General features: G+C 31.7%; 1 protein-coding gene across 29 annotated transcripts in view; it reads right to left on the minus strand.

Moving 5' to 3' along the window:
* Positions 1-27,253, minus strand: part of LOC124362986 (proteoglycan 4-like) — a 121,278-nt gene that overhangs the window by 11,328 nt on the left and 82,697 nt on the right. For 4 of the 29 annotated variants that reach the window (XM_046817939.1, XM_046817940.1, XM_046817957.1 and 1 more), the window contains 17 exons: positions 23,068-23,118; positions 22,102-22,137; positions 19,987-20,037; positions 19,000-19,035; positions 17,662-17,712; positions 16,812-16,847; positions 15,351-15,401; positions 14,478-14,513; positions 13,324-13,371; positions 12,670-12,705; positions 11,857-11,907; positions 10,137-10,172; positions 7,893-7,943; positions 6,568-6,603; positions 5,164-5,214; positions 4,082-4,117; positions 1,591-1,650 (listed from right to left, as the gene is read on the minus strand). In XM_046817939.1, the coding sequence (XP_046673895.1) occupies positions 1,591-1,650; positions 4,082-4,117; positions 5,164-5,214; positions 6,568-6,603; positions 7,893-7,943; positions 10,137-10,172; positions 11,857-11,907; positions 12,670-12,705; positions 13,324-13,371; positions 14,478-14,513; positions 15,351-15,401; positions 16,812-16,847; positions 17,662-17,712; positions 19,000-19,035; positions 19,987-20,037; positions 22,102-22,137; positions 23,068-23,118 (753 nt within the window). The remainder of the gene's footprint in view (positions 1-1,590; positions 1,651-4,081; positions 4,118-5,163; positions 5,215-6,567; positions 6,604-7,892; positions 7,944-10,136; positions 10,173-11,856; positions 11,908-12,669; positions 12,706-13,323; positions 13,372-14,477; positions 14,514-15,350; positions 15,402-16,811; positions 16,848-17,661; positions 17,713-18,999; positions 19,036-19,986; positions 20,038-22,101; positions 22,138-23,067; positions 23,119-27,253) is intronic. The other 25 variants (XM_046817935.1, XM_046817936.1, XM_046817937.1 and 22 more) reach the window with 25 other exon arrangements.

Here is a 27,253-nt window from a genome sequence, read left to right on the forward strand (position 1 = left end):
ACTGTAAGTACTTACCAACAGCGTCAGTGGTGTAGACTGTGGAGTATGTGGAGGTGAACACGAGTCACTGTCTTAGTAATCACCAAGATTACTTAGACTGTAAGTACTTACCAACAGCGCCAGTGGTGTAGACTGTGGAAATATGTGGAGGTGAACACGATTCACTGTCTTAGTAATACCAAGATTACTTAGACTGTAAGTACTTACCAACAGCGTCATTGGTGTAGACTTTGGAGTATGTGGAGGTGAACACGAGTCACTGTCTTAGTAATACCAAGATTACTTAGACTGTAAGTACTTACCAACAGCGTCATTGGTGTAGACTGTGGAGTATGTGGAGGTGAACACGAGTCACTGTCTTAGTAATACCAAGATTACTTAGACTGTAAGTACTTACCAACAGCGTCAGTGGTGTAGACTTTGGAGTATGTGGAGGTGAACACGAGTCACACTGGTCTTAGTAATACCAAGATTACTTAGACTGTAAGTACTTACCAACAGCGTCAGTGGCGTAGACTGTGGAAATATGTGGAGGTGAACACGATTCACTGGCTTAGTAATACCAAGATTACTTAGACTGTAAGTACTTACCAACAGCGTCCAGTGGTGTAGACTGAGGAAATATGTGGAGGTGAACACGAGTCACTGTCTTAGTAATACCAAGATTACTTAGACTGTAAGTACTTACCAACAGCGTCAGTGGTGTAAGACTGTGGAGTATGTGGAGGTGAACACGATTCACTGTCTTAGTAATACCAAATTACTTAGACTGTAAGTACGTTACCAACAGCGTCATTGGTGTAAAGACTGTGGAGTATGTGAGGTGAACAACGAGTCCCACTGTCTTAGTAATACCAAGATTACTTAGACTGTAAGTACTTACCAACAGCGTCAGTGGTGTAGACTTTGGAGTATGTGGAGGTGAACACGAGTCCACTGTCTTAGTAATATACCAAGATTACTTAGACTGTAAGTACTTACCAACAGCGTCAGTGGCATAGCCTGTGGAAATATGTGGAGGTGAACACGATTCACTGTCTTAGTAACACCAAGATTACTTAGACTGTAAGTACTTACCAACAGCGTCAGTGGTGTAGACTGTGGAAATATGTGGAGGTGAACACGAGTCCACTGTCTTAGTAATACCAAGATTACTTAGACTGTAAGTACTTACCAACAGCGTCAAGTGTGTAGACTGTGGAGTATGTGGAGGTGAACACGAGTCACTGTCGTAGTAATACCAAGATTACTTAGACTGTAAGTATTCTTACCAACAGCGTCAGTGGTGTAGAGTGTGGAGTATGTGGAGGTGAAACACGAGTCACTGTCTTAGTAATACCAAGATTAACTTAGACTGTAAGTACTTACCAACAGCGTCAGTGGTGTACTGTAAGTACTGTGGAGTATGTTTGAGGTGGAGGTAACACCAAGAACACTGATTCACTGTCTTAGTAAGTATACCAAGATTACTTAGACTGTAAGTACTTACCAACAGCGTCAGTGGTGTAGACTGTGGAAGTATGTGGAGGTGAACACGAGTCACTGTCTTAGTAACACCAACAGTACTCAGACGATATATCTCGTACTTACCAAATTCGTACGTGTTGGAGACTCTGGAGGGAATTCAATTATAGGTTGACACTCGGCTTCCTGTAAGGCAGTGGCACAGGTCAGTGAATGTGTGAATTATCGCTACCTAATTTTCATTTCTGTTTATTAAGAAATTTGGGTCATTTAATATAAATATTAAACCAAATCTCTGAAATTTTATAATAAATACATTCCGATACGAATTGAAAATTCCACTCATCAAAGAGTTGGAATTTTTTCAATTTCTATTGAATTAATGACACGATTTTAAAACTAAATGATTTAAAAATTATTTGAATACCAAACTAAATATAAAATAGTATTATTGGAGCAAATTAATCCTAAAATATTATCTTATATATATATATATATATATATATAATATATATATATATATTTATATAATGCTCATGTCACAACGTTAGTTACCTTACTCCTTCGAAACGGCTTTTCCGATTTTTACCAAATTTTATATGCATATTCAGTAGGTCTGAGAATCGGCTACTATCTATTTTTCACACCCCTAAGTATAAGGTTTGCCCACCCCTAACATTGTTTTTAATTTTTGGACAAAGATTTTTATTTTTGTATTTCTATAATTTTGCATTGAAAACACATATAAACCTAAATGTTTACCTTTTATCACCAACCCCTATTTTTAATAGTATTTTTAGTAATTTAATCATTTTTCACCCCGCTTGATAACTGATAAGTTATAGTATTTTTTGTAAATGTTTTTCACTCGATTTCGATTAAAATTTCCCTGAGCTTATGGCAAATAAAAAAGAATTTTATAAAAATAAATATTTATTTCACTGGATAAACACTCATTTGCCAGACTATACCGGTGTCACTTCCCAGTAAACAGCGCGGAGTACGGATGAGACCGAAGCCAGTTCCATGTATTTCTATAATTATCCAAAGTTCATTTTCATTATTTTAACAAATGATAATCTTTATACTATCGATCCAATTATCTAGGTTGTTATATTTATCTAAAAATCTGCAAGTAAAATTAGATTCTTCTGATTTGTTTTAAGTCTCAGATCTACTATCTTTACTTACCTCATTTTCCAATGTAAAAGTTCAATAATTAGGCGACCGTACAGAGATAGGAGTGTCTCCTCGTTGTCTCATAATTAGTAATTGTTTGAAACGACAAACTAAACTTGTAGCGAATATGACATATCATTAATTGCAAACCTTGCAACGCAAAACAGAGTCTCTACTTAATGACCTCTATGTCAGTCTGACATAATTGGCTCGTCTGAATTCTGCAGTGGGGAAGGGCATCTGCATAAACGGAGTACCTTCCCGAGGACTTGCTCGTTATAACAAGACATGGGAACTCGTTACCGCATAGTTCAGAGGTAGTTGGACAATGTTGAGTAGAGCAACTAAGTTCGACTGAATTGCAATAGTTAACACGGGTAGTACTCTACAATTATAGTTACTTGTTTAATTATGTTGTTACTTGTTAAAGTCAGGGTCAGCGTTGATATTTTATATATTCCCCGTCACATCGGAAGTTTGCGACTTTGGGTCTATTTAACTAGTTGTATAATTGTGATACGACTATTTGTGTGCCTGGCGGTTTGCTTTAAGCGTGTCAAGCTAGGAAATCATATAATTTGAGAGAATAATCTTTGACCCTTTTGATACTATCCCATTACGACTTAGCGTAGACCATATATTTAATTTTTAGGATACATTATTCTATCAATTACAAGATAAACTATCCTTTAAGCTTATACAATGCAAAGCCTCGGATCATATACAGTAACCTTATGAGAATTCAGTCCGATGATCATAAAGATCTCAGTAGAAAAAAATTTATAAAACTTTTAAAACCCTGAAAATGGTTAACTTTGAGGCATGCAAATTGCATGCCATACACTGTAAAAACTTTGCAGATAAAGTATCCTAAAACTTCTTCTGCGGGAAACATATTTTTTCCGAAAGCAAATCTCCCACCTCTGTTGGAATGAACTAAATATTTTGCCATTACACTCTACGGACAATATACCGATAACGCATAGGCTGAATGGAAATGCGGTAGCAATAAATAACTGAAAGGAATTATCAGGCTTGGATTGAAGATAACATAATATATCCTAGTCTGACACAATAAATTTCAACTTTTCTCAAAAGTATTTATATTATAATGCTTTTTAAAACCCTTTAATTGCCAATATACTTCAATATTTTCCCAATACACAAATGATACAACATAAATTTAACGTTATTTCGACCAAGTAGAATCCTTCATAGCCTTTACCGTGATACTTTATTCCCACATCTTTACAGTGGAAAATCACTTGATGTTTGCTTCACTGATGTTAAGAGAAATTTCATTAGAAAGAAACTGTTGTAGACTGAATGTGCTCTTTATCTATTCGACTGTAAATATAAGTTTGACCCGTAATGATATTAGCCTATCTGTTATTTAGTTTTAGATTACAAAATAAACTGCAAAATACAATATAGTTACCGCTGCCCAGCTTGGTAGGTTCAGGCCTCCTGTTGTCTGTGAAAGGTAAAGACAAAAGCGGTATTTAATAGTTGTTCATAACAGTTGGATAAATGAAAACTATTCTATAAGCTACAAAATAAGTTTTCATTCATAAAATCTATAATTTACCAAGGCATACAACTCAAAATTCTCAGAAACACAAAACAGATCTTTATAAACAACAAAATGGTACTTAAGATTAGGTATGTGTGACTAAATTTTTAAAACTAAAGTATATTGAACTATTAAGAATTTAAGTCATATTTAGCCACTTACGAAGGATAAAAAATATGGAAATCGCTTTTACAATTACATTTGGCTTTATTTACAAAAATAAAATTACAAATCCATCATCAAGGGTTCTAATAACGTACATTTAAGGCCATTAGGGACATTTCACCTTTTCATGGAGACGAACTCGTTTTATATATATATATATATATATATATATATATATATATATATATATATATATATATATATATATATATATATATATATATATATATATAATAACAAATTAGACTTCTTAGTTTAAATTTCCTTTAATATTTCGGCTTTGCCGTTTTCAAAAAGGTATAATAAAAGGTATAATAAAAAGTATAAAACAAAAATAACACAGCAACAAAATTTACACAAGTAAAAAATATATATATATATATATACAACCGTACATATATAAAACTTTTATGATGTGTCTGAAGAAGATAGCCTCGCTATCGAAAGGCCTCACAAAACAATAAAAGTCTTAAATATTGGTTTTATGTTTTTAATGTGTCACATTGGATTAGTATAGGTGGAAAACATCATGCATGTGAAATAAAAAATTAATACAGTAGTTCATATTTTCGGGTGAACATTTTAAATAAAATTTTAATCCTTGATTATTGACCCTCCTACAAGGCAGCTGCACAAGCCGTTAGATAATATATACATATCACACCTAGTCGTAAAATGTCGATTAAATTTACTAACAAATTATACACATTTATATCAATTATAGAATACTTTAAATGTTAAAGTACTAGTAATAAGTATAAAACTTAGAAATAATAGCTTACAAATGTCTCACGCTGTGGTATCCTTGTTGGTCTCGATCTTGGTTCACTTTCCTAAAAATAAAATTAATGGTCAATCTGGCTGAAATTAACGAATATCAGTCGGCGTATCCAGTTGTCTGATGGCGATATAACTATTATTTGTGTGTATTTTGTCTTAAGTGTATTATGCTAGGTAAACATAGGATTTGAGAGAGTATAATTATTGTTTTTCTTAACTCTTTTGAAAGCTTCCACTTTTAACTCTACCAAAACTAGCGTTGCTGACGATATATTTCTTTCTTAGGATAGACTCATCTATAAATTAAAAGAAAACTGGCTTTACGCTTATACACTGAAAATTGGCACTTGATTCCTATTTAGTTAGGCCGATGATCATAAATACCGCAATCCAGTAGAAAAATTTCATCCCAAATATAAGCAACAAAAAGGTATCTAATGTTATCATATGAGATATATATATATATATATATATATATATATATATATATATATATATATATACATATTTAACGGCGGATGCGATAAAAATTCCGTCGCTTGTACATATTTAACGTGTTAAATTTAAGATAAAAATATATATATAAATATATGAAATATATGTATATACACACACGTATATATGTATATATTTATGTACATATATATGTTTATATATATATATATATATATATATATATATAATATGAAAGCATTTTCTCCAACGATATTTCTAGTCTAGATGACGCATGATAAATAAAAAAGGAAATTCCTGAAAATGGTAAAATTTAAGCATAAAAATTGCGTGCCATGCACTAAGAAAACTTTTAAATAAATTATCCTAAAGTCTCCTTTGGGAAATACATTCTTTCCAGAAGTAAATTTCCCACCTCTGTTACAGTTAATTAAATATATTCAAGTCTACAAACAATGAACTATAGAAGATTAAATTAGAAGCAGTCACGTGTCATTCATAAAATATATACTATAAATCAGTAATTGAAAGGGCTTATCGGGCTTGGATTGAAGATAACACACTGTACTCTCACTTCTGACAATAAATTTCAACTTTATTGAAAAGTTTTTTCCTATAAACAAGAATTTCGCCTCAATACTTGATGCAACTTAAATTTTGGCTCATATTGTCCAATTAGAATGTTGTATATCCTTTTATTTTAATAACTTAATATAACTTCATATTTTATTTCCACATATTTAAATTGGAAATTCATTTTTTGTTTGATAGACTGATATTAGCAGTTACTGACATCCAGATTTTAATAGCAATATCAGATTTTACGCTTAACTTCCACCGCATGTGTTTTTTTTTCTAATCGACTGTAAATAAGTGTTAGGACTGTAGTGATGTTAGTGATCTGTTATATAGTTTTGGATTACAAAATAAAACAGAAAATACAATATAGTTACCGCTGCCCAGCTCGGTAAGTTCAGGATTCCCGTCGTCTGTAAGAGGCAAAAACATGGTGTACTTTAGTTTTTAATAACAATTAAATAAATAAACTCAATGCTACAAGATAAGCAATAATTGTTTCATACAGTATGATTCATAATTACATTTATACTTGAACATAATGATTAACGATGAAAGGTTTGACGGGATAACACGATTTCGGACATTTTCCATCGTTATATGTTACAAGAGGTATAACGCAATGTTTTGCGGATTGGAAACTATCCTCTTCGTCAGGTGGAGAATAGAAATAAGAAAAGAAGAGAAAGAAGAGGGTTAAAAGTACCCAAAAACTGCTTGGAAGAAGTATTCCACTTTCATCTGCTCTGGTACGATGGTGATTGCGTTTCTCATGCTTGTGACTTCTACTCGGGACTTGCATTCTCTGCGGTGACTACTCCTGGACTAGACTCCAAGCAGCTTTTGGGTATGTTTGAACTCTTTTTCCCTTCTTTTCTTCTTTCTGTCCTTTATTTTTGTATGTACTGTTACCTCCCCCACCTAACGGAGAGAACAGATTTCAATCCTCGAAACGTCGTGTTATACCTTTTGTAACATATAACTATGGCAACAACAGCAAGTCCGAAATCATGTTATCCTGTCAAAAACTATCTATTCATGAAAACAATAAATTAATAAACTATAAAACTCTAAACAGATCATTCTAGCTACAAAATGGCAGATAACATTACTTGGTTACCACTGAACTTGTGTTTTATTAAAGACTACAAATAAAATAAAGATAAAAGAAAGTTTTAGTAACCTATTATTAATTTCAGTCATCATTGGTCCGTTTTGCATAGTGGAAAATATGGGGAACGCCTTTACATGACTCTACTCACAAAATAAATAGTTTTACATCAAAAGTTCTAATGACCTACTTTTTAATGCAATTAACGACATTTAACCTTTTCAGGGAGACGGGCCATGTGATGTTTGCATATGTTCAATATATGCAGATGTATAGGTATATAAGTTATAATATAAAATAATTAAATGTAAGAGAATGCATGGATAAAATGTTGAATCATTTATGAAATAATAATGAGAGGATAGTATTATAATATAAAACATATAATTCGAAGGATCAAAATTACATATTTGATGAAGATATCACACCTATTCATATAAAACCTAATATTATAATATCAATGTGATATATTAGCAAATTATATTATATACCTTTTTGGATTGATACGTCAAAAAATTCGATGAAATTACTGGAAATGGGGATACTTTAAAGTACTAGCCATAGGAATAAAGCTTAATAATATTAGCTTACAAACGTCTCAGGCCTTAGTCTCCTTGTTTGTCTCGGTCTTGACTCACTTTCCTAAACAAAATTCCAAATATTATTTGTATGTCTAACGGTGTTTTAAGAGTGTGAAGCTAGGAAAACATAGGATTAGAAAGAAAATAAATTATTTTATTTGTTACCCTTTTCCATACCCTTAAATTTTGACCTTAACTAAAACTAGCGTAGCTGACATTTCATTTTCTTTCGCATATAAAATCATTAACGATTACAAGAAAAGCAGGCTTTACGCCTATATAAGGCGAATTGGCACTCGGCTCCTATACAGTAACCTGAAGATAAAATCTATAAAGTCATAAAGAACTAAAAAATAAATAGATCATAAATAAAAAAGTAGAAAAACTCATCCCAATTATAATCTGGAAGCAGTTTTTATTAAAGTATTTTCTGCAAAGATATTTCTAGATAGCGTATACTAAATAAGAAACATTGGGAAATTGATAAAAATTGCATTCTATACTAAAGTATTTTCTGCAAAGATATTTCTAGATAGCGTATACTAAATAAGAAACATTGGGAAATTGTTAAAAATTGCATTCTATACTAAAGTATTTTCTGCAAAGATATTTCTAGATAGCGTATACTAAATAAGAAACATTGGGAAATTGTTAAAAATTGCATTCTATACTAAAGTATTTTCTGCAAAGATATTTCTAGATAGCGTATACTAAATAAGAAACATTGGGAAATTGTTAAAAATTGCATTCTATACTAAAGTATTTTCTGCAAAGATATTTCTAGATAGCGTATACTAAATAAGAAACATTGGGAAATTGTTAAAAATTGCATTCCATACTCTGTGAAAACTTTCAATAAAGTCTCCTAAAAGGTCTCCCTTGGGATATAAATTTATACCGGAAATAAATAAATCTCCTTTGTTGCAGTAAATACAATTTGTTCAATTAACTGTACAATTAATTATGGACAATAAAACGATAGCAAACAGGCTGAATGGAAACAGACACCTTCAATGGATACATACTATAAATCAATAATTGAAAAGGTTTATTGGACTTAGATTGAAGATAACATTATATATCATCGCTTAACGCCACAAATTTTAACTTTTCTTCAAATTGTTGGTATTATAAAACATCTTCTTTTAATACTAATTTTTGTTAACATTTCATTGCAATATAAACCTCAATATCTCCCTTTGAGAATAATCGTCTCAAAAGAATGTAAAATTTAAATTTATGGTGATTTCGACCAACCAGAATTCTACATATTCTGGACCCTAATATTTTATCTACACATTTAAAGTGGAATTCCATGTTTTCTTTATTACTTATTTTAGAGTAACCGACAGCGGGATTTCAATGGAAATAACCTGTTTTAAGCTAAACTTCCACCGGATGTGCTCTTTGTCTACCTGACTGTAAAGAGGTTTTAGGCCCAGGCCCGTACTCAGACCGGTATTTTATAACAATTTTACCGGGGCCTCGCCATACGTAGTTGAGAAAGGACCGGTTCGACGGACGAGATAGCCCAATCTAAAAGCTGTAATACTATTATAGATTAAGCTTGTAATATCGCAACATATTGTAACAATTTCGAGGAACCTGTGAGTATTAATTGTAAAATAATAACCTTACCCTTATTTTACCTTGATCTTGTACATTTAACTCGTTCATTCCAGTGGACAATTCAATAACAGTTCCTATGATGAAACAACAATAATTTTGAACAACAAATACCTTTTACAAATACCAATAACAACTCTTGCGTCCGGTCTGACCCGATGAATCATAACTGGGATGTCGATACAAGAGGTGAATCATCTCAAATTTAGAATGAAAATAAAATAACAGTAACCTATTTTAACTTTTCTCACAATCATCAATATCTAAAAATAATTTCAATCGTAAACTAATAGAATAATTATTAAACATTTTGAGCACACTAAAATATTAATTAATTAATAAAACAATGCTGGTAATGATCAAATTATAAGATTTGTTCGAACTTCAACAGCATATATTGAATGTTAGTATAATTAAAAAAATAATAAAACTATGTCAGTGGGATAACTAAGGAAGGAGGGTATGAAGCGGTGTGACGTGGGCGCAATGGCGCGAAATGACGGGGCCCGAGTGATATCTTTTCCGGGGCCCGCCATCGTTGGTTAGGCCTATAAGTCAACAATGACCTTAACCTACCTGTTATTTATTTTTGGATTATAAAATAAAACAGCAAATACAATATAGTTACCGCTGCCCAGCCTGGTAGGTTCGGGATTCCTGACGTCTGTGAAAGATAAAAAAAACAAAGTGTAATTTAGTTGTTCATAACTATTAGGTAAAATTAACATAATGCTAACTGGCTACATGATAAATTATTTCCAAACAGGATGTTTCAAAATTATATTAATTTTTACTAGTAAATAATGAAAGCAATCTACTCTTGAAAAGTTACAAGTATTTCGGACGTAAATATTCTAACTCTGTTTCAGATGATAAAAAACACTTGTCTATCAACACTGAGGACAATACACTGGTGACAAATAAATGGAAATCTATAAAAATAAATATCCTCAGGACCTTGAAGTAGGTCTTTTAAACTTAGAAATTGAAAATAAAAGTAAGTGGTTATGGATGCACTTGTCTCCTGTTAAATATTACCAAATAAAACAAATATTACTGATGATAGATTACAAAAACATTTACTGCACTGTTTACATTTCTATTATATTTATTTAAAGATTCAGTGAAAAGAATGGGAAAGCTTTTATGATAGGTATGTTGAAAGAAATGAAAATATGCACATCATCAAGAGATCTAATAACCAACATTTTGTGAGTACAATCACGTACGATTTATAAGAGTTTTGCATGTTTATTCATAAGGTCTATTGGATTAGTATCAGTGGAAAATATGAAGCATGTGTACGATAAAGTGAATACAATAGTTTAAATTTTAAACTATCATTTTAATCCCTGAGTATAGACATTCTTGGAAAGCAGCGACACAAGCATTTAGATAATCAGTACATATCACACAAATTCGTAGAATATCAATGTGATGTTGCAGTAAATTATACGATTTTTTTTTTTTTTTTTTTTTACTTAGGACAAGAAGCTTATAAATTGCACTTAGTCCTGTAAGCACCTTTGCGCTGCTTCCGGAGTGATAAGATATTCAGGATGGGTAAGGTTAGGGAGTAGGGGCCGCCTCCTATCGAGATCCATGAGGAAGAATTAGGGCACTACATCTCAAAGTCATCCTGGAAGAAGGGAGGCCAGCCTCTCCAGTCAAAGTAGGCAGGGGTGGCACACCCTTGTTGAGGTTAACAAGAGCCTCTGAGATAAGGGAACAAACCCCACCAACTCCAACAGCCATCTTCCACAGTAGACTAGACCTATTGAATTGCCCATGAACCCCAGAATCTCAACATTTGCGGTTAGTGATGTGCCGCTACTGGACATCCATAAGGTTGCCCAGATTGAAGTGGCACATCGGTTTTTGCTGTGCCCAGTGGTGGGTTCAACTGGTAGGTATAAACCAGCCAGAAGTGATCCCTGCTGGGTAAAATTATACGCATTTAGATAGATGTATGAAACTTATAACTTACAATTTGTGAGTATACTCACGTACAAGTTTTAAGAGTATTATATGTTTTTTAGTATTATTATCGGTAGAAAATATCATGCATATCTACTATAAAGTGAATATATAGTTTAAATTTTGTGAAGAAACATTTTAAACTGAAATTTTTAATCCCTGACCATCTTGAAAGGCAGTGACATAAGCCTTTAGATACTGAGTTCATATCACACCAATTCGTAGAATATCAATGTAATGTATCAAATTATACACATTTAGATAGATATATGTAACTTTGATAAAGTAATACAAATTTACTAGAAAATTATACAATGTGTAATATTATGAAGTACTTGTGATAGGAATAAAGTTTAATAATAATAGCTTACAAACGACGCAGGCTCTGGTCTTCTTGGTGATCTCGGTGTTGGCTCACATTCCTAAAAATATATATCATGATCAATGTGGGGGGAATGTTGTAACTTTCAGTCTATTGATCTGTTTGTCTGACGGTGATTTAACTGTTATTTGTGTGTTTAACGGTCATATAACTGTTATTTGTGGGTCTGACCGTGATATAAATGTTATTCATGGATACATGGATATATATCATCGCTTGACACAATATATTTCAATTTTTATTTAAAGTGTTGGTATTATAAAACGTATTCTTTTAATATTAGTTTTCAATAAACATTGCATTACCATATAAACCTTGATAGCTTAGTAATAGAATTTAAATTTATGTTTATTCGATCAGCCAGGATCATAACTACTGGAATGTCGATAAAAAGGACGAATTATCTTCAATTGAGAATACAATTTAAAGAGCACGTCTTTTAATGTTTTTTCTATTATCAATTTATAAAATTAATTTAAATCGGACAACTATTAGACTAATTATAAAAAAACATTTTGGGTACACTAAATAAATTAGCTAATTAAAACAATGCTGAAAATAGGCTAATTATACATCTTTCCGTATTTACTACCAGCAGCGTATATTTAATCTTACTATCATTAACAAAATAATAAGATTATGTCAAGTCAGTTATGTGGAATAATCACGGGGCCCAAATATTTTTCTGGGGCCCGCCAACGTTGAATACGGCCCTGGATAGGCCTATAAGCCTACAATGATATTAACCCACCTGCTATTATTTTTGCACTAAAAAATAAAACATAAAATACAATATAGTTACCGCTGCCCAGCCTGATAGGTTCGGGATTCCTGTCGTCTGTAAAAGATACAAAAATAAATTAGTTGTTCATAACGATTAGATAAATGAACATAATGCTAACTGGCTACATAATAACTTTTTTCCACAAATGGTGAAAAACCTACAAATAGGAAATATAAGTAACTGGTTATGAATGAACCTGTCCCTTATTAAATATTAAAAATTAAAATAAATATGACTGAAGAAAAAAAGCATTTAATGAACTAATATACATTTTTATTATAACTATTCATAATTACAGGGTGAGATCAAAAGTGAAAATTGCACATTATCAAGGGGTCTACTAACTTACTTTTTGAGAGTATACTCACGTACAAGTTTTAAGATTTTCTATATTTTTTTCTTGAGGTCTATTGTATTAGTATTGGTTGAAAATACCGTGCATGTGTTCTATAAAGTGAATACAATAGTTTACATTTTGTAAATAAACATTTTAAAATGATAACTTAATCCCTGATTATATTAGCAAATTATACACATTAAGATATATATATATATATATATATATATATATATATGAAACTTCAATAAATTAAAAAGCGGGGGAGAGAAATGAGAGTAGTTTATATTTTAATGTACTAGTCATAGGAATAAAGCTTAATAATATTAGCTTACAAACGACTCAGGCCTTGGTCTCCTTGCTCTCGGTATTGGCTCACTTTCCTAAACAAAATTTCATGGTCAATCTGAGAGTAAATGCAACTTTCAGTCTGTTTATCTAGTTGTATGACTGTGATATAACTATTATTTACGTGTCTGAGGGTGACATGACTATTATTTACTTATTTACTAGGATAAAAAAATTTATGTCTTACAAGAAAAACAGGCATTACGCTTATATAAAGCAATTTGAGACTCGGCTTATAGACAATAACCTGAAGATCAAATGTATAAAGTCCAATGATCATAAATAAACCAGTAGAAAAACTCATTCCAATTATAATCTGAAAAAAGTTACTAAATGTCATTATCTTATATATGAAAGTATTTTATCCAAAGATATTTCTAGATAGCGTATATTTAATCAAAAACTTTGGGAGTGTCCTGCAAATTGCATTCCATATATCTGAATACTTTTAATAGTCTTATAAATATCTTCCTTGGGAAATTCTGTTGCAGTTAATATCCTTTCTTAATCAACTCTTAATGGAAAATAAAATGATGACGATAAGGGTGAATGGAAACAGATACGTTTCATGGATACACACTAGCAATCCATAAAGGAAAGGGCTTTTCGGTCTTAGATTGAAGATAACACAATATATCATCGCTTGACACAATAAATGTGACTTTTCTTTAAATAGTTGGTCATCTTTTCATACTAGTTTTTTATGTTTCATAAAAATTTAAGGTTATATCGATTAACAAAATCATAACTGGAATATCAATACAAAAGACAAATTGTCATAATTTGAGAATAAAAGTTAGGTAAAAGACTAATTATTAAACATTTTTAGAGCTCACATCATTAATGAAATAATTAAAACAATGCTTTAAAATAGTCCAATTATAACATATTTTCAATGAATATTTTTTGCAGCATATATTGAATCTTACTGTGATAACCATGAAGGGGGGGGGGTATAAAACGGTGTGACGGTGGCGTGGTGGTGGTAAATGACAGGACCCGGGCGAATATCTTCCGGGGCCCTTCAAAGCTGAATACATCATTTAATGCCCTGGTTAGGCCTATAGGCCTACAATGATATAAACCTACCTATTATTTATTTTTCAATTACAAAATATAATAGAAAATACAATATAGTTACCGATGCCCAGCCCGGTAGGTTCGGGATTCCTGACGTCTGTGAAATATAAAAAAACAAACTGTAATTTAGTTGTTCATAACTATTAGATAAACGAACATAATGCAAAAAGCTACACAATAACGTTTTTCCAAACAGGATGTTTCAAAATTGTAATAACATATTTTGAATATCAACATTATGGACAAAAAACTGATGGCAAGGAAATGGAAATCTATAAAACTCAAATTCTTGAAATTATTAGGTCTTTTAAACCTAAAAATGGCAAATAGAATTAGGTATTTATGATTGAACATGTTCCTTATTAAATTTACCAATTATAATAAATATGTAATGAAAAAAGATAACAGAAAACATTTACTAAACTATCATAAATTTCTATTTTAACTGTTCCAAATTAGAGGGTGAAAAATATCTTTCCACTTTTATTACTTGTATGTACCTCTATTTAAACAGGTGAAAATATGAACATCATCACGGTGTCTAATAACCTACATTGTGTGAGTATACTTACGTGCAAGTTACAAGAGTCTCTATATTTTTTTCAAGGTATATTGGATTCGTATCATTGATGGAAAATATCACGCATGTGTAGTATAAAGTGAAGAAAATAGTGTAAATTCTATGAATGACTATTTAAACTGAAATTTTAATCCCTGATTTTTTACTTTCTTGGAAGGCAGCTATACAGGACTTTAGATTACCAGAACGTATCACACCAATTCGTAGAATATCAATGTGATATATAAAATTATACACATTTAGATAGATACATGCAGCTTCGATAAATTAAAAAAAAACTAGGGAGAAGAATGGTAGAATATTTTATATTTTAAAGTACTAGTCATAGGAATAAGATTAATAAAAATAGCTTACAAACGACGCAGGCTCTGGTCTCCTTGGTGATCTCGGTGTTGGCTCACATTCCTAAAAATATATCATGATCAATGGGGGGGGAATTGTAACTTTCAGTGTGTTTATCTAGTTGTTTGACGTTGGTATGACTGTTATTTGTGTTTCCGACGATGATATAACTGTTGTTTGTGTGTCTGACGATGATATAACTGTTGTTTGTGTGTCTGACGATGATATAACTGTTGTTTGTGTGTCTGACGATGATATAACTGTTATTTGTGTGTCTGGCGTTGATAAAATGTTATTCCGTTCCTAGACAGTTAACTAAAGGTAAAATATATAAAATCCAATGATCATAAATAATCCAGTAGAAAGACGTATCTCGATTATAATCTGGAAAAAGTTACTAAATGTCATTATCTACAATTTATGAAAGCACGTTCTCCAAAAAAAATTTCTTGATAGCGTATACTAAGTTGAAAACATTTGGAAAGTTCTAAAAATTGCAATACGTACGTTATGAAAACTTTTAACAGTCTCCTAAAACACCTCCCTTTTGAAATTTATTATTTAAAAAATATCCCACCTATGTTGCAGTTAATTCAGTTTTTAATCAACTCTATAGACAATAAAATGATAACGAATGTGGTGAATGGAAACAAACACCTTTCATAGATACATGCTATCAGTCAATAATGGAAAGGACTTATCGGGCTTAGATTGAACATAACATAAATCATCGCTAAGATTTGACTGTATCATCGCTTGACTCAATACATTTTAACTTTTGTTGCAAGTGTTGGTATTTTAATACGTCTTCTTTTTATACTAGTTTTTTTAATAAAAATTTCCATTCCTACATAAACTTAAGTATTGTCTCAATAGAATAAAACATTTTAATTACAGGTTATTTCGATCAACAAAAAAACCAAAATTTTTAACAACAAATATCTCTTACAATACCAACATTTGCATCCGGTCTGACCCGATGAATTATAACTGAAATGGCGATTCAAAAGACGAACTATATTCAGTTGACGAAAACAGTAAAATAAATATCATGTCCTTTAATGGTTTTTCTCTCTATTATCAATATTTATAATTAATTTAAATCGGACAACCAATAGACTAATTATTAAACCTTTTTAGAGCCCACTAAATTCATTAAATAATTAAAACAATGCTTAAACGGTCAAATTATAAAATTGCCATGACTGTTTTAGCAGCGTATATTGAATATTACTATCATTAACAAAATAGTAACATTATGTCAATGGGATACCGTGGGGGGGAGAGGGGAAGTACGAAGCGGTATAACGGGGGCGTGGTGACGGGTAATGACTAGGCCCGGGTGAATATCTTTTTCGGGGCCCGCCAAAGCTGAGTACGTCCCTTACGTAGGCATATTGGCCTACAGCGATATTAACCTAGCTATTATTTATATTTTATTACAAAATACAACAGAAAATACAATATAGTTACCCCTGCCCAGCCCGGTAGCCTCGGGATTCCTGTCGTCTGTGAGAGATAAAGAACAAATTGTTACTTAGTTGTTCATAACTATTAGTTAAATTAACATAATGCAACAAGTTAATCTTTTCCCTACAGGATGTTTCAAAGATATATTAAATTATACCCTTAAATAATGAGTGCATTCATGAAAACAATACATTAAAATATTCTACCTTAGTTTCAGTTACTTTAATATTTTGTCAATCAACACTCTGGCAAATATAAGTAAGTAGTTATGAATAAACTTTTAAACCATTATTGGATATTTCAAATTAAAATAAATATTGCTAAAGAAATATTACAAAAAAACATGTAATGAAATATTATACATTTTTATTATAACTATTTAAAATAGCAGGGTGAAAATATGGGAAAACTTTTACGATAGGTATGTAGCCTTTTTTACATAAATTAAAATATGCCCATCATCAAGGGATAGAATAACTTACAATTTGTGAGTATAATCACGTACAAGTTATAAGAGTTTTGTATGTTTTTTCTTAGTATTAGTATCGGTAGAAAATATCATGCATGTGTACTATAAAGTGAATGCAATAGTTTAAATTTGTGTGAAGAATCATTTTAAACTGACATTTTAATCCCTGACCTTCTTGGAAGGCAGTGACATAAGCATTTAGATACTCAGTTCATATCACACCAATTCGTAGAATATCAATGTGATGTTGTATCATATTATACACATTTAGATAGATATATGTAACTTTGATAAAATATTACAAATTGAGGAGAAAAAAATGATAAAATATTCAATATTATAAAATCCTAGTCATAGGAATAAAGCATAATAAAAATAGCTTACAACCGACGCAGGCTCTGGTTTCCTTGGTGATCTCGGTGTTGGCTCACATTCCTAAAAATATATCATCGTCAATCTGGGGGCGAAACTGTGATTTTCAGTCTACTGATCTAGTTGTTTGACGGTGATGTAACTATTATTCCTGTGTCTGACAGTGATTTAATTATAATTTGTGTGTCTTACGGTGATATAACTGTTATTTGTGTCTGACGGTGATATAAATGTTATTCGGCTCCTAGACAGTAATCTGGAGATACAATCTATGAAAACCAATGATTATGAATACTCCAGTATAAAAGCATATGCCAGTTATAATCTGGAGAAATTATATTAAAACTGATTACCTTATAGGTATGAAAGTAGTTTCTCCAATGATACATCTAGATACTGTATACTAAATCGAAAACGTTGCAAATGTCCTGCAAATTGCATCCCATACACTGTGGAAACGTTAAATAAAGTCTTCTAAAAGAGCTCCCTTTGGAAATACATTTATTGCGGAAATAAATTTCACACCTCTGTTGCAGTCAATAACATTTTTTTTATCAACTCTATGGAATATAAAACAATAACGAAAATATTGAATGAAAACATACACGTTTTCATTGATACATGCTATCCCTCAATAATGGAAAGGGCTTATCGGGCTTAGATTGAAGATAACATAATTTATCCTTGCTCGACACAATACATAACTTTTCTTTTAAGTGTTGGTTGTATAAAACGTCTTCTTTTTATACCAATTTTTAATAAACATATTATTGCTGTATAAACCTCGATATCTTCGTAATATAATATAAAGTTTAAATTTAAGTTTATTTCGATCAACCAGAATCATAATGAAAGTTGATACACAAGACAAATTATCTTCATTTTAAAATAAAAGTACCATAAAATCACGTTTTAAAAGGAGTTTCTCTCAAACTCATCAATACCTATAGACCTATACAATACAAAATAAATTCAATCGGACAACTAATTGACTGATTATTAAACATTTTTAGAGCTTACTAAATTAAGTAGTTAATTTAAACAGTGCTTTAAAATGGTCTAATTATACGATTTTCTGTACTTTTTGCAGCATACTTTGAATCTTACTAGCATTAACTAAATAATAATATTATGTCAATTGGATAACTTTTGTGTGGGGGGGGGGGGGGTGATGAAGCGGTGTGACAGAGGAGTCGTGGCGAGAAATGACGGGGCCCGGGCGAAAGTCATTTCCGGGACTCGCCAAAGCTGAGGACGGCCCTGGTTAGGACTGTAAGACTACAATGGTATTAATATACCCTTCATTTATTATTTTATTACTAAATAAAACAGAAAGTACAGTATAGTTACCGCTGCCCAGCCCGGTAGGTTCGGGATTCCTGTCCCCTGTGAAAGATAAATAACAAATTGTAATTTAGTTGTTCATAACGATTAGATAAATGAACATAATAAAACATGCTACATAATAGCCTTTTTCCACACATGGCCTTTTTCCGATGTTTCGGAATTGTATTAATTTATACTTGTAAATAATGAAAGCAATATATTCATAAAAACAATACATCACAATTGTTCCGGACGTAAATATTTCTACATACTTATTTTTTAGATAATAAAATAGTTTGTCCAACAAAACTATGGGCAATATCAACTAATGACAAATAAATGGAAATCTATAAACCCAAATTCTCAGGAACTTGAAAAAGGACTTTTAAGCCACAATTCTCAAATAAAAGTAGATGGTTATGAACTAACTTGTTGCTTACTAAAGGATTACCAATTAAAATAAATATTACTGAAGAAGGTTACGAAAAAAAATTACTGAACTATTATGCACCTCAATCAATGATTGGCCGAATATACATGGTGATAAAAAATTGGGAAAGCTTTTATATATTTTATGTACTCTACTTTGACAAATTAAAATATTTACATCATTAAGTGTTCTAATATCTTACATTTTGTTACTATACCACATACAAACTGTAATGGTTTATACGTTTTTTCTCAAGGTATATTGGATTAGTAGTATCAATGGAAAATATCATGCTTGTGTAATATAAAGTGAATAGAATGGTTTAAAGTTTGTGAATAAACGTTTTAAAACAACATTTCGATTCCTGACCTTCCTGAGAGGCAGCCAGCCAGACAAGCCTTTAGATAATAAGTACGTATCATACCTAATCATAGAATATCAATATGATGTAGAAAATTATGCACATTTAGATAGATATTTACAATTTAGAAAAAGTAATAAAAAGGAGAGCGAAAAATAAGAGAATTATTTATATATTAAAGTACTAGCCATAGGAGTAAAGCTTAATAATAATAGCTTACAAACGCCTCAGGCCTTGGTCTCCTTGTTGGTCTCGGTCTTGGCTCACTTTCCTAAACAAAATTCCAATTATTATTTGTATCATACGGTAATATAACTGTTATTTGTGTGTCTGACGGTGATATAACTGTTATTTGTGTGTCTGACTGTAATATAACTGTTATTTTTATGTCCGACGGTGATATAACTATTATTTGTGTGTCGGACTGTAATGTAACTATTATTTGTGTGTCCGACGGTGATATAACTATTATTTGTGTGTCGGACGGTAATATAACTGTTATTTGTGTGTCTGACGGTAAAATAACTGTTATTTGTGTGTATATATATATATATATATATATTTGTGTGTCAGACGGTAATGTAACTATTATTTGCTTGTTTGACAGTGTTTTATGTGTGTGAAGTTAGGAAAACATAGGATTAGAAAGAAAATTATTGTTTTATTTTGTTGACCTTTTCCATACACTTCCATTTTGACTTACACCAAAACTAACGTAGTTGACGCCCTATTTATTTCGTAGATAAAATCCTTTTTCGGTTACAACAAAAATATGCTTTGCACTAAAATAATGTAAATTGGCATTCGTCTCCTAGACAGACCTACAGATAAATATATAAAGACCTATGATCATAAATAGCCCAGTAGAAAAACTCATCCCAATTATAATATATAAGCATTTTTTAAAGTATGTTCTCCAACAATAATATTTCTAGAAAGAGTATACTATATCGAAAACATGGGAAAGTCCTACAATTTGTATTTTATACTCTGTGAAAACATTCAACCTTAATATATTTTCAATAGAATGTACTATTTAAATTTAAGGTTGTTTTGACCAACCAGAGTCCTACATATTTTATATCCTAATATTTTATTACTCATCTTTAAAGTGGAATGTCTCTCTGGAATTTTCCATTTTTTAAGAGTTACCGACAACGAGATTTCAATGGCTTTTAGGCTGAATTTACACCAGATGTGCCCTTTTTCTACTCAACTGTAAAGAGATTTTAGGCCCAGGCCCGTACTTAGACCAGATTTTTCGGACAATTTTACCGCGGCCCCGCCATACGTGGATTTGAAGGGACAGCGACGACAAACAATATCTTGCCCAATCTAAGAACTGTAATGCTAGCATCGGTTGAATTTGTAATTTCGTAACTTATTGTAACAATTTCGAGGTAACTGTGACTATTACTTTTAAAATAATAACTTTTTAATTTAACAATCTCGATCGTGTTTATTTATATTATGCATTCAAAAGTCAACAATAGTTCCTGCGATGAAACAACAACTTTTAACAACAAATAGCCCTCACATTTACCAATACGCATAACTGCGTCCGGTATGCCCCGATGAATCAAAACTGGAATGTCGATACAAAAGACGATTATGTCCAATTGAGAATAAAAGGAAAAGAAAAAAAAAATCACTGTATTTTAAAGGGTTCTCTCACAATCATCAATACCTAAACATAATATCAATCGGCCAATTAATAGACTAGTTATTAAACATTTTTAAAGCACAATAAATTAAATAGTTAATTAAACAATGCTTAAATTGTCTTATAAAATTTTCGGTACTTTTTTGCAGCATATTTTGACAAATGCAATGTCAATTCAAAAGACCAATTATCTTCAAACAAGAATCCAAATAAAACATAATACGTCTGTTAAATAATTTTTTTATGATTATTAATATTTAAAACATAATTTTAATCGAGCAATAAATAAAATAGTTATTAGAAAAAATTAAACTCACTAAAATAATAATTTTTAATTAAAACTCAATATGTAATAATTTTTATGAACTAAAACCATGCTTAAAATGGTCTAATTATAACATTTTTCAGTACTTATTTTTAGGAGCATAAATTGAGTCTTAGTATCATAAATATAATAACAAGATTATATAAATGGGTTAACGGGGGAGGAGGAATGAAGTCTTGTGACGGAGGCGTGGTGGTGGGACATAGCGGGGCCCCGCCGAATATCTTTTCTGGGGCCCGCCAAAGCTGAGTACGTCCCTGGATAAGACTATAAGACTACAATGATATTAATCTACGCATTATTTATGTTTGTATCACAAAATAAAACAGAAAGTAAAATATAGTTACCGCTGCCCAGCCCGGTAGGTTCGGGATTCCTGTCGTCTGTGAAAGATAAATAATAAAATGTTATTTAGTTGTTCGTAACGATTAGATAAATGTAAAAAACGTAACAAGATACATCATAACTTATTTGCACACAGTATGCTGCAAAATTATATTAATTTATACTCGAAAGTAATGAAAGCAATCTATTCATGAAAAACAATACATTACACTTTTTCCTGACGTATAAATTCTAACCCTGTTTCAGTTAATAAAATATTTTGTCTATCAACGCTATGGAGAATAACCTGATGACAAATAAAAGGAAATCTATAAAACTCAAAATTCATAGAAACTTGAAATAAGTCTTTCATACCTACAAATGGCAAACAAGTGGGTAGTTGGTTATGAATGAATTTGTTCTTTAATAAAGATTACTAATTAATTATGATAAATATTACGAATGAAAGATTACAAAAAAAATCTGCTACTATTATACGATTCAACCAATCATTGGTCGAATATACAGGGTAAAAAAAATTTTATACCTTATATGTGTCTCTTCTTACACAAGTGAAGATTTGCACATCATCTATGTTTCTAATACTCTGCATTTTGTAAGTATACACACATAACATTTAAAGGGTTTCTATGTTTTTGTCAATGTATATTGGATTAGTATCGGTGGTATATATCATGCATGTGTAATATAAAGTAAAAAAAAAAAAATGGTTCAAATTCTGTGAATGAACATTTTAAAATGATTTTTCAATCCTTGACCTTCCTGGAAGGCATCCACACAATTACTTATTTAATCCGTCCATACCACAGCTATTCGTAGAATATCAATGTGCTGTTTTAGAAAATTGTACAAATTTATATAGATGTATGCAACTTCGATAAATTAAAAAACCCTAGGAGAAGAATGAGAGAATATTTTATATTTGTAAGTTCGAGTCATAGGAATAAAGCTTAATAAAAATAACTTACAAACGACGCAGGCTCTGGTCTCCTTGGTGATCTCGGTGTTGGCTCACATTCCTAACAACATACCATGATAAATTTGGGGTGGAAATTTTGACTTTCAGTCTATCTAGTTGTCTGAATGTGATATAACTATTATTCGTGTGTCTGAGGGTGGCTTAACTGTTATTTGTGTGTCTTACGGTAATATAACTGTTATTTGTATGTCTGACGTTGATATAAATGTTATTCGGCTCCTAGACAGTAATCTATAGATAAAATCCAATGATCATAAGAACTCCAGTACAAAATCTCATCCTAATTATAATCTGGAAAATGTATACTAAATGACATTATGCTATATACAGAATGGTAAAAAAGTCCCGAAACGGTTTAATATATTTTTTACCAATATAGATAAGTAATGAGACTTGGTATATCAATAATAGCCATAGTTTTTGAAGGTATTAAAACTTTTTTATCCCTTATGGGGGACGGCCCACGAGGAGTCAGACAAAATTCTTAAATAGCGGCATAGGTCGAGTTTTATATAAAATTAAAGGTCTTAGTTAGTAGAAACACATTGCCGCAAACTGGACCTCAAAAGGTTCACTCTAACTGAAATGGCGGCGTTTTAAAGTTATTCGTCATTTATCCAAATAAGTCATTCTCTTACATTAAGATAACATTAATTTAATAATTAGAATTGAAAATTTAGTACTTACAGTTATAGAAAGTGTTCAAAATGTTGTCCAAGTTTCTCTTGGCAATAGCCCAATCTGTGGTAGAAGCCTTCAATAACTTTTTGAATCATCTCAGGAGGTATTTGATGAGTTTCCTCTGTTATGCGGTGAATTAGTTCTTCTGTGTTGGCAGGCTTAGTTAAAAAAAAACCTTTGTTTTAAATAACCCCATAAAATGAAATCAAGAGGATTTAGATCAGGTGATCTAGGTGGCCACTCTATTGCTCCCTTACGTCCTATCCAACGATTGTGAAACTCTCTGTCAAGCAGCGCTCGTACTTGTAAAGCATAATGAGGTGGTGCACCATCCTGTTGAAAACCATACTGTGTTATAACTTCGACCCAACACAGCACGTAAAGCCGGTATAATGGTTTCTCTCAACATCAATTCATATGTCACCCCATTCAAATTTCCATTGATTATGAAAGGTCCAACAATATGATTGCCAACAATCCCAGCCCACACGTTAACTTTTTCAGGTTTCTGGGTATGGCTTTCCCTCATCCAGTGAAGATTGTCGTCCGCTCCAATAACGACAGTTATGCCTACTTACATCGCCATGAAGTGTAAAGGTAGCTTCGTCTGAAAATACAACTTTTGCTAAGAAATTTCGATCTTGTACATAATCTATTCATCATTATCTCACAAAATTCCATTCTTCTGTCAAAATCGTCTTCCGAAAGCTCCTGGACCAATCTGACCTTATACGGATAATAGTGATTTTGTTTTAAAACGTATAACACTGAAACATGGCTTATTCCGTGATTAGTTGCTGCGGTTCTTGTTGATGTGTGTGGCTCTTCGATAAAACTTTGTAATACTTCTATGGATGTATTTTCGTCAGTAGCAGATAAAGGTCTACCACTTCTTGGACGGTCTTTACCATTGCCGGTATCTAGAAATCGTTGGACTGTTCTACAGACGGTAAACTTTGATATTGGTGGGCCGGTCCGGAAATGTGTCATTAAATAAATGCACAACTTCGTCATATGATCGTACACGGTCACCATACCCCCTCATCATAAGCAGGTTTATTCTCTCAGTCTCAGTCAGAGACATCCCTATCACAAGATTCACATCTAGTCACTGTTAACAATTAAATTAAACCCAATCTACACTTTACAAATCTTAACTTAAGATCGACTTTGTAACAGCTCATGAGGGAAAATTAAGTTTCCTGTCTAAACGTATTCTACCCTCAGAATGATAAGATACACAACACAGTTAATGACCCTGCAGTTGGATTTTCAACAGGAATGTCAAAAACAACTTTCACTGAATAGAAAGGATGTAAACACTAATGAGTTTTCAAGACCAATACACTATCCGGAAATCCCATTGTTGCAATGAATGTTGCCAACACAGAAGAACTAATTCATCGCATCACAGATAAATGACGAATAACTTTAAAACGCCGCCATTTCAGTTAGAGTGAACCTTTTGAGGTCCGGTTTGCGGCAATGTGTTCTACTAACTAAGGACCTTTAATTTGATATAAAACTCGACCTATGCCGCTATTTAAGAATTTTGTCTGACTCCTCGTGGGGCCGTCCCCCATAAGGGATAAAAAAGTTTTAATACCTTCAACAAACTAGACATTTATGACTATTATTGATATACCAAGTCTCATTACTTTATCTATATTGGTAAAAAATATATTAAACCGTTCCGGGACTTTTTTACCATTCTGTATATGAAAGTATATTCTCCAACGATATTTCTAGATAGCGTATACTAAATCTGAAACGTTGGGAATGTCATACAATTGCGTCCTATACACTGTGAAAACTTTTAATAAAGTTTCTTAAAGACCTCCCTAAGGAAATATATTTATTCCGGAAATGAATCTCCCACCTCTGTTGCAGTTAATGCATAATTTGTTAATCGGAGACTATATTTTTCTAGTTGTCTGACGGTGATATTACTGTTATTTGTGCGTTTGGCGTAAATAAAAGTACTATCGTGTGTCTGATAACTATATAATATTATTTGTGTGTCTGACGGTGGTATAACTGTTATTTTTGTGTCTGGCGCTGATATCATTGTTAATTGTGTGCCTTACAAGGCTTATACGATGTTATAAGGCTCTTAAATGTAACCTAAAAATATCTATAAAATCCAACGATCATAAATACTTCAGTGGAAACTTCATCCCAATAATGTGGTAAAAGTTACTAAATATCATTATCTTATTTTTATGAAACAATTATCTCCAAAGACATTTCTAGGTAGCGTGTACTAAATCAAAAACATTAGGAAAGTCCTAAAAATTGCATTCCATACGCTGTGAAAACTTTCAATAAAGTCTTCTGAAAGATCTCCCTATTTATTTCGGAAATGAATCTCTCATCTCTGTTGCAGTTAATCAGTTTTTTCAATCAACTCTACTTATAGACAATAAAATAATAACGAAAAGGCTGAACGGAAACAGACACGTGTCTTGTATTATGTAGTATGTATCCACATACTATCAATCAATAATGGAAAGGGCTAATCGGGCTTAGATTGAAGATAACATAATAGATATAAAGTAAATATACAATTTAAATGGAAAACTATTTCGACAAACCAGAATCCTACTTATCCTAGGCTCTAATATTTTACTTTACATATTCAAAGTGGAATTTAATTTTTGTTTACTGATAAGAGTTACCGATAGCGAGATTTCAGTGGAAGTAATCGGTTTTATATTGGACTTCCACCGAACGTGCTCTATCTAATTGACTGTAAAGAGGTTAGAGACCCAGCCCGTACTCAGACCAGTATTTTAGGACAACCTTACCGCGGCCCCACCACACGTAGATTTGATGGGACAGTGGCGAAGGACGAGATAAGTCAATTTTATTAAACTTTAATGTTATTTTATGTTAAATTTTAAAATATTTCATTACAATTTCGGAGAAATGTGATTATTACTTTTAAAATGACAACCTTACTACTATTCATTTATTAATCTCGATCATATTTATTTATATTGTGCATTCGATCGGAAAAGTCAATTATAGTTTCTGTTATGAACCAACAATTTTTAACAATAAATAACTCTTGCAAATACTAATACCAACATTTGCGTCCGATCTGCCCGATGAATTATAACTGGAATGTCGATACAAAAGAGGAATTTTGTTTAATTCAAATCAAAAATAAAATAATAAACACGTCTTTTAAAAGAGTTATCTCAGAATCATCAGTACTTAACAATAATTTCCATCGTATAATTAACAGACTAATTATTAAAGATTTTTAGAGCTTACTAAATTAAGTAGTATTATACAACAATGCTTAAAATGGTGTAATCGTAAGATTTTCCCATAACTTTTGCAGCATATTTTGAATTTTACTCTCGTTAACGAAATAATAAGATTATGTCAATTTGATAACTGCAGGAGGTGGGTGATGAAGAGGTGTGACAGGGGCGTGGTGGCAGGAAATGACGGGGCTCGGCTGAATATATTTTCCGGGGCCCGCC

This window comes from Homalodisca vitripennis, chromosome 5, assembly GCF_021130785.1.
Source record: "Homalodisca vitripennis isolate AUS2020 chromosome 5, UT_GWSS_2.1, whole genome shotgun sequence".
In the NCBI taxonomy this organism is placed as follows: Eukaryota; Metazoa; Arthropoda; class Insecta; order Hemiptera; family Cicadellidae; genus Homalodisca; species Homalodisca vitripennis.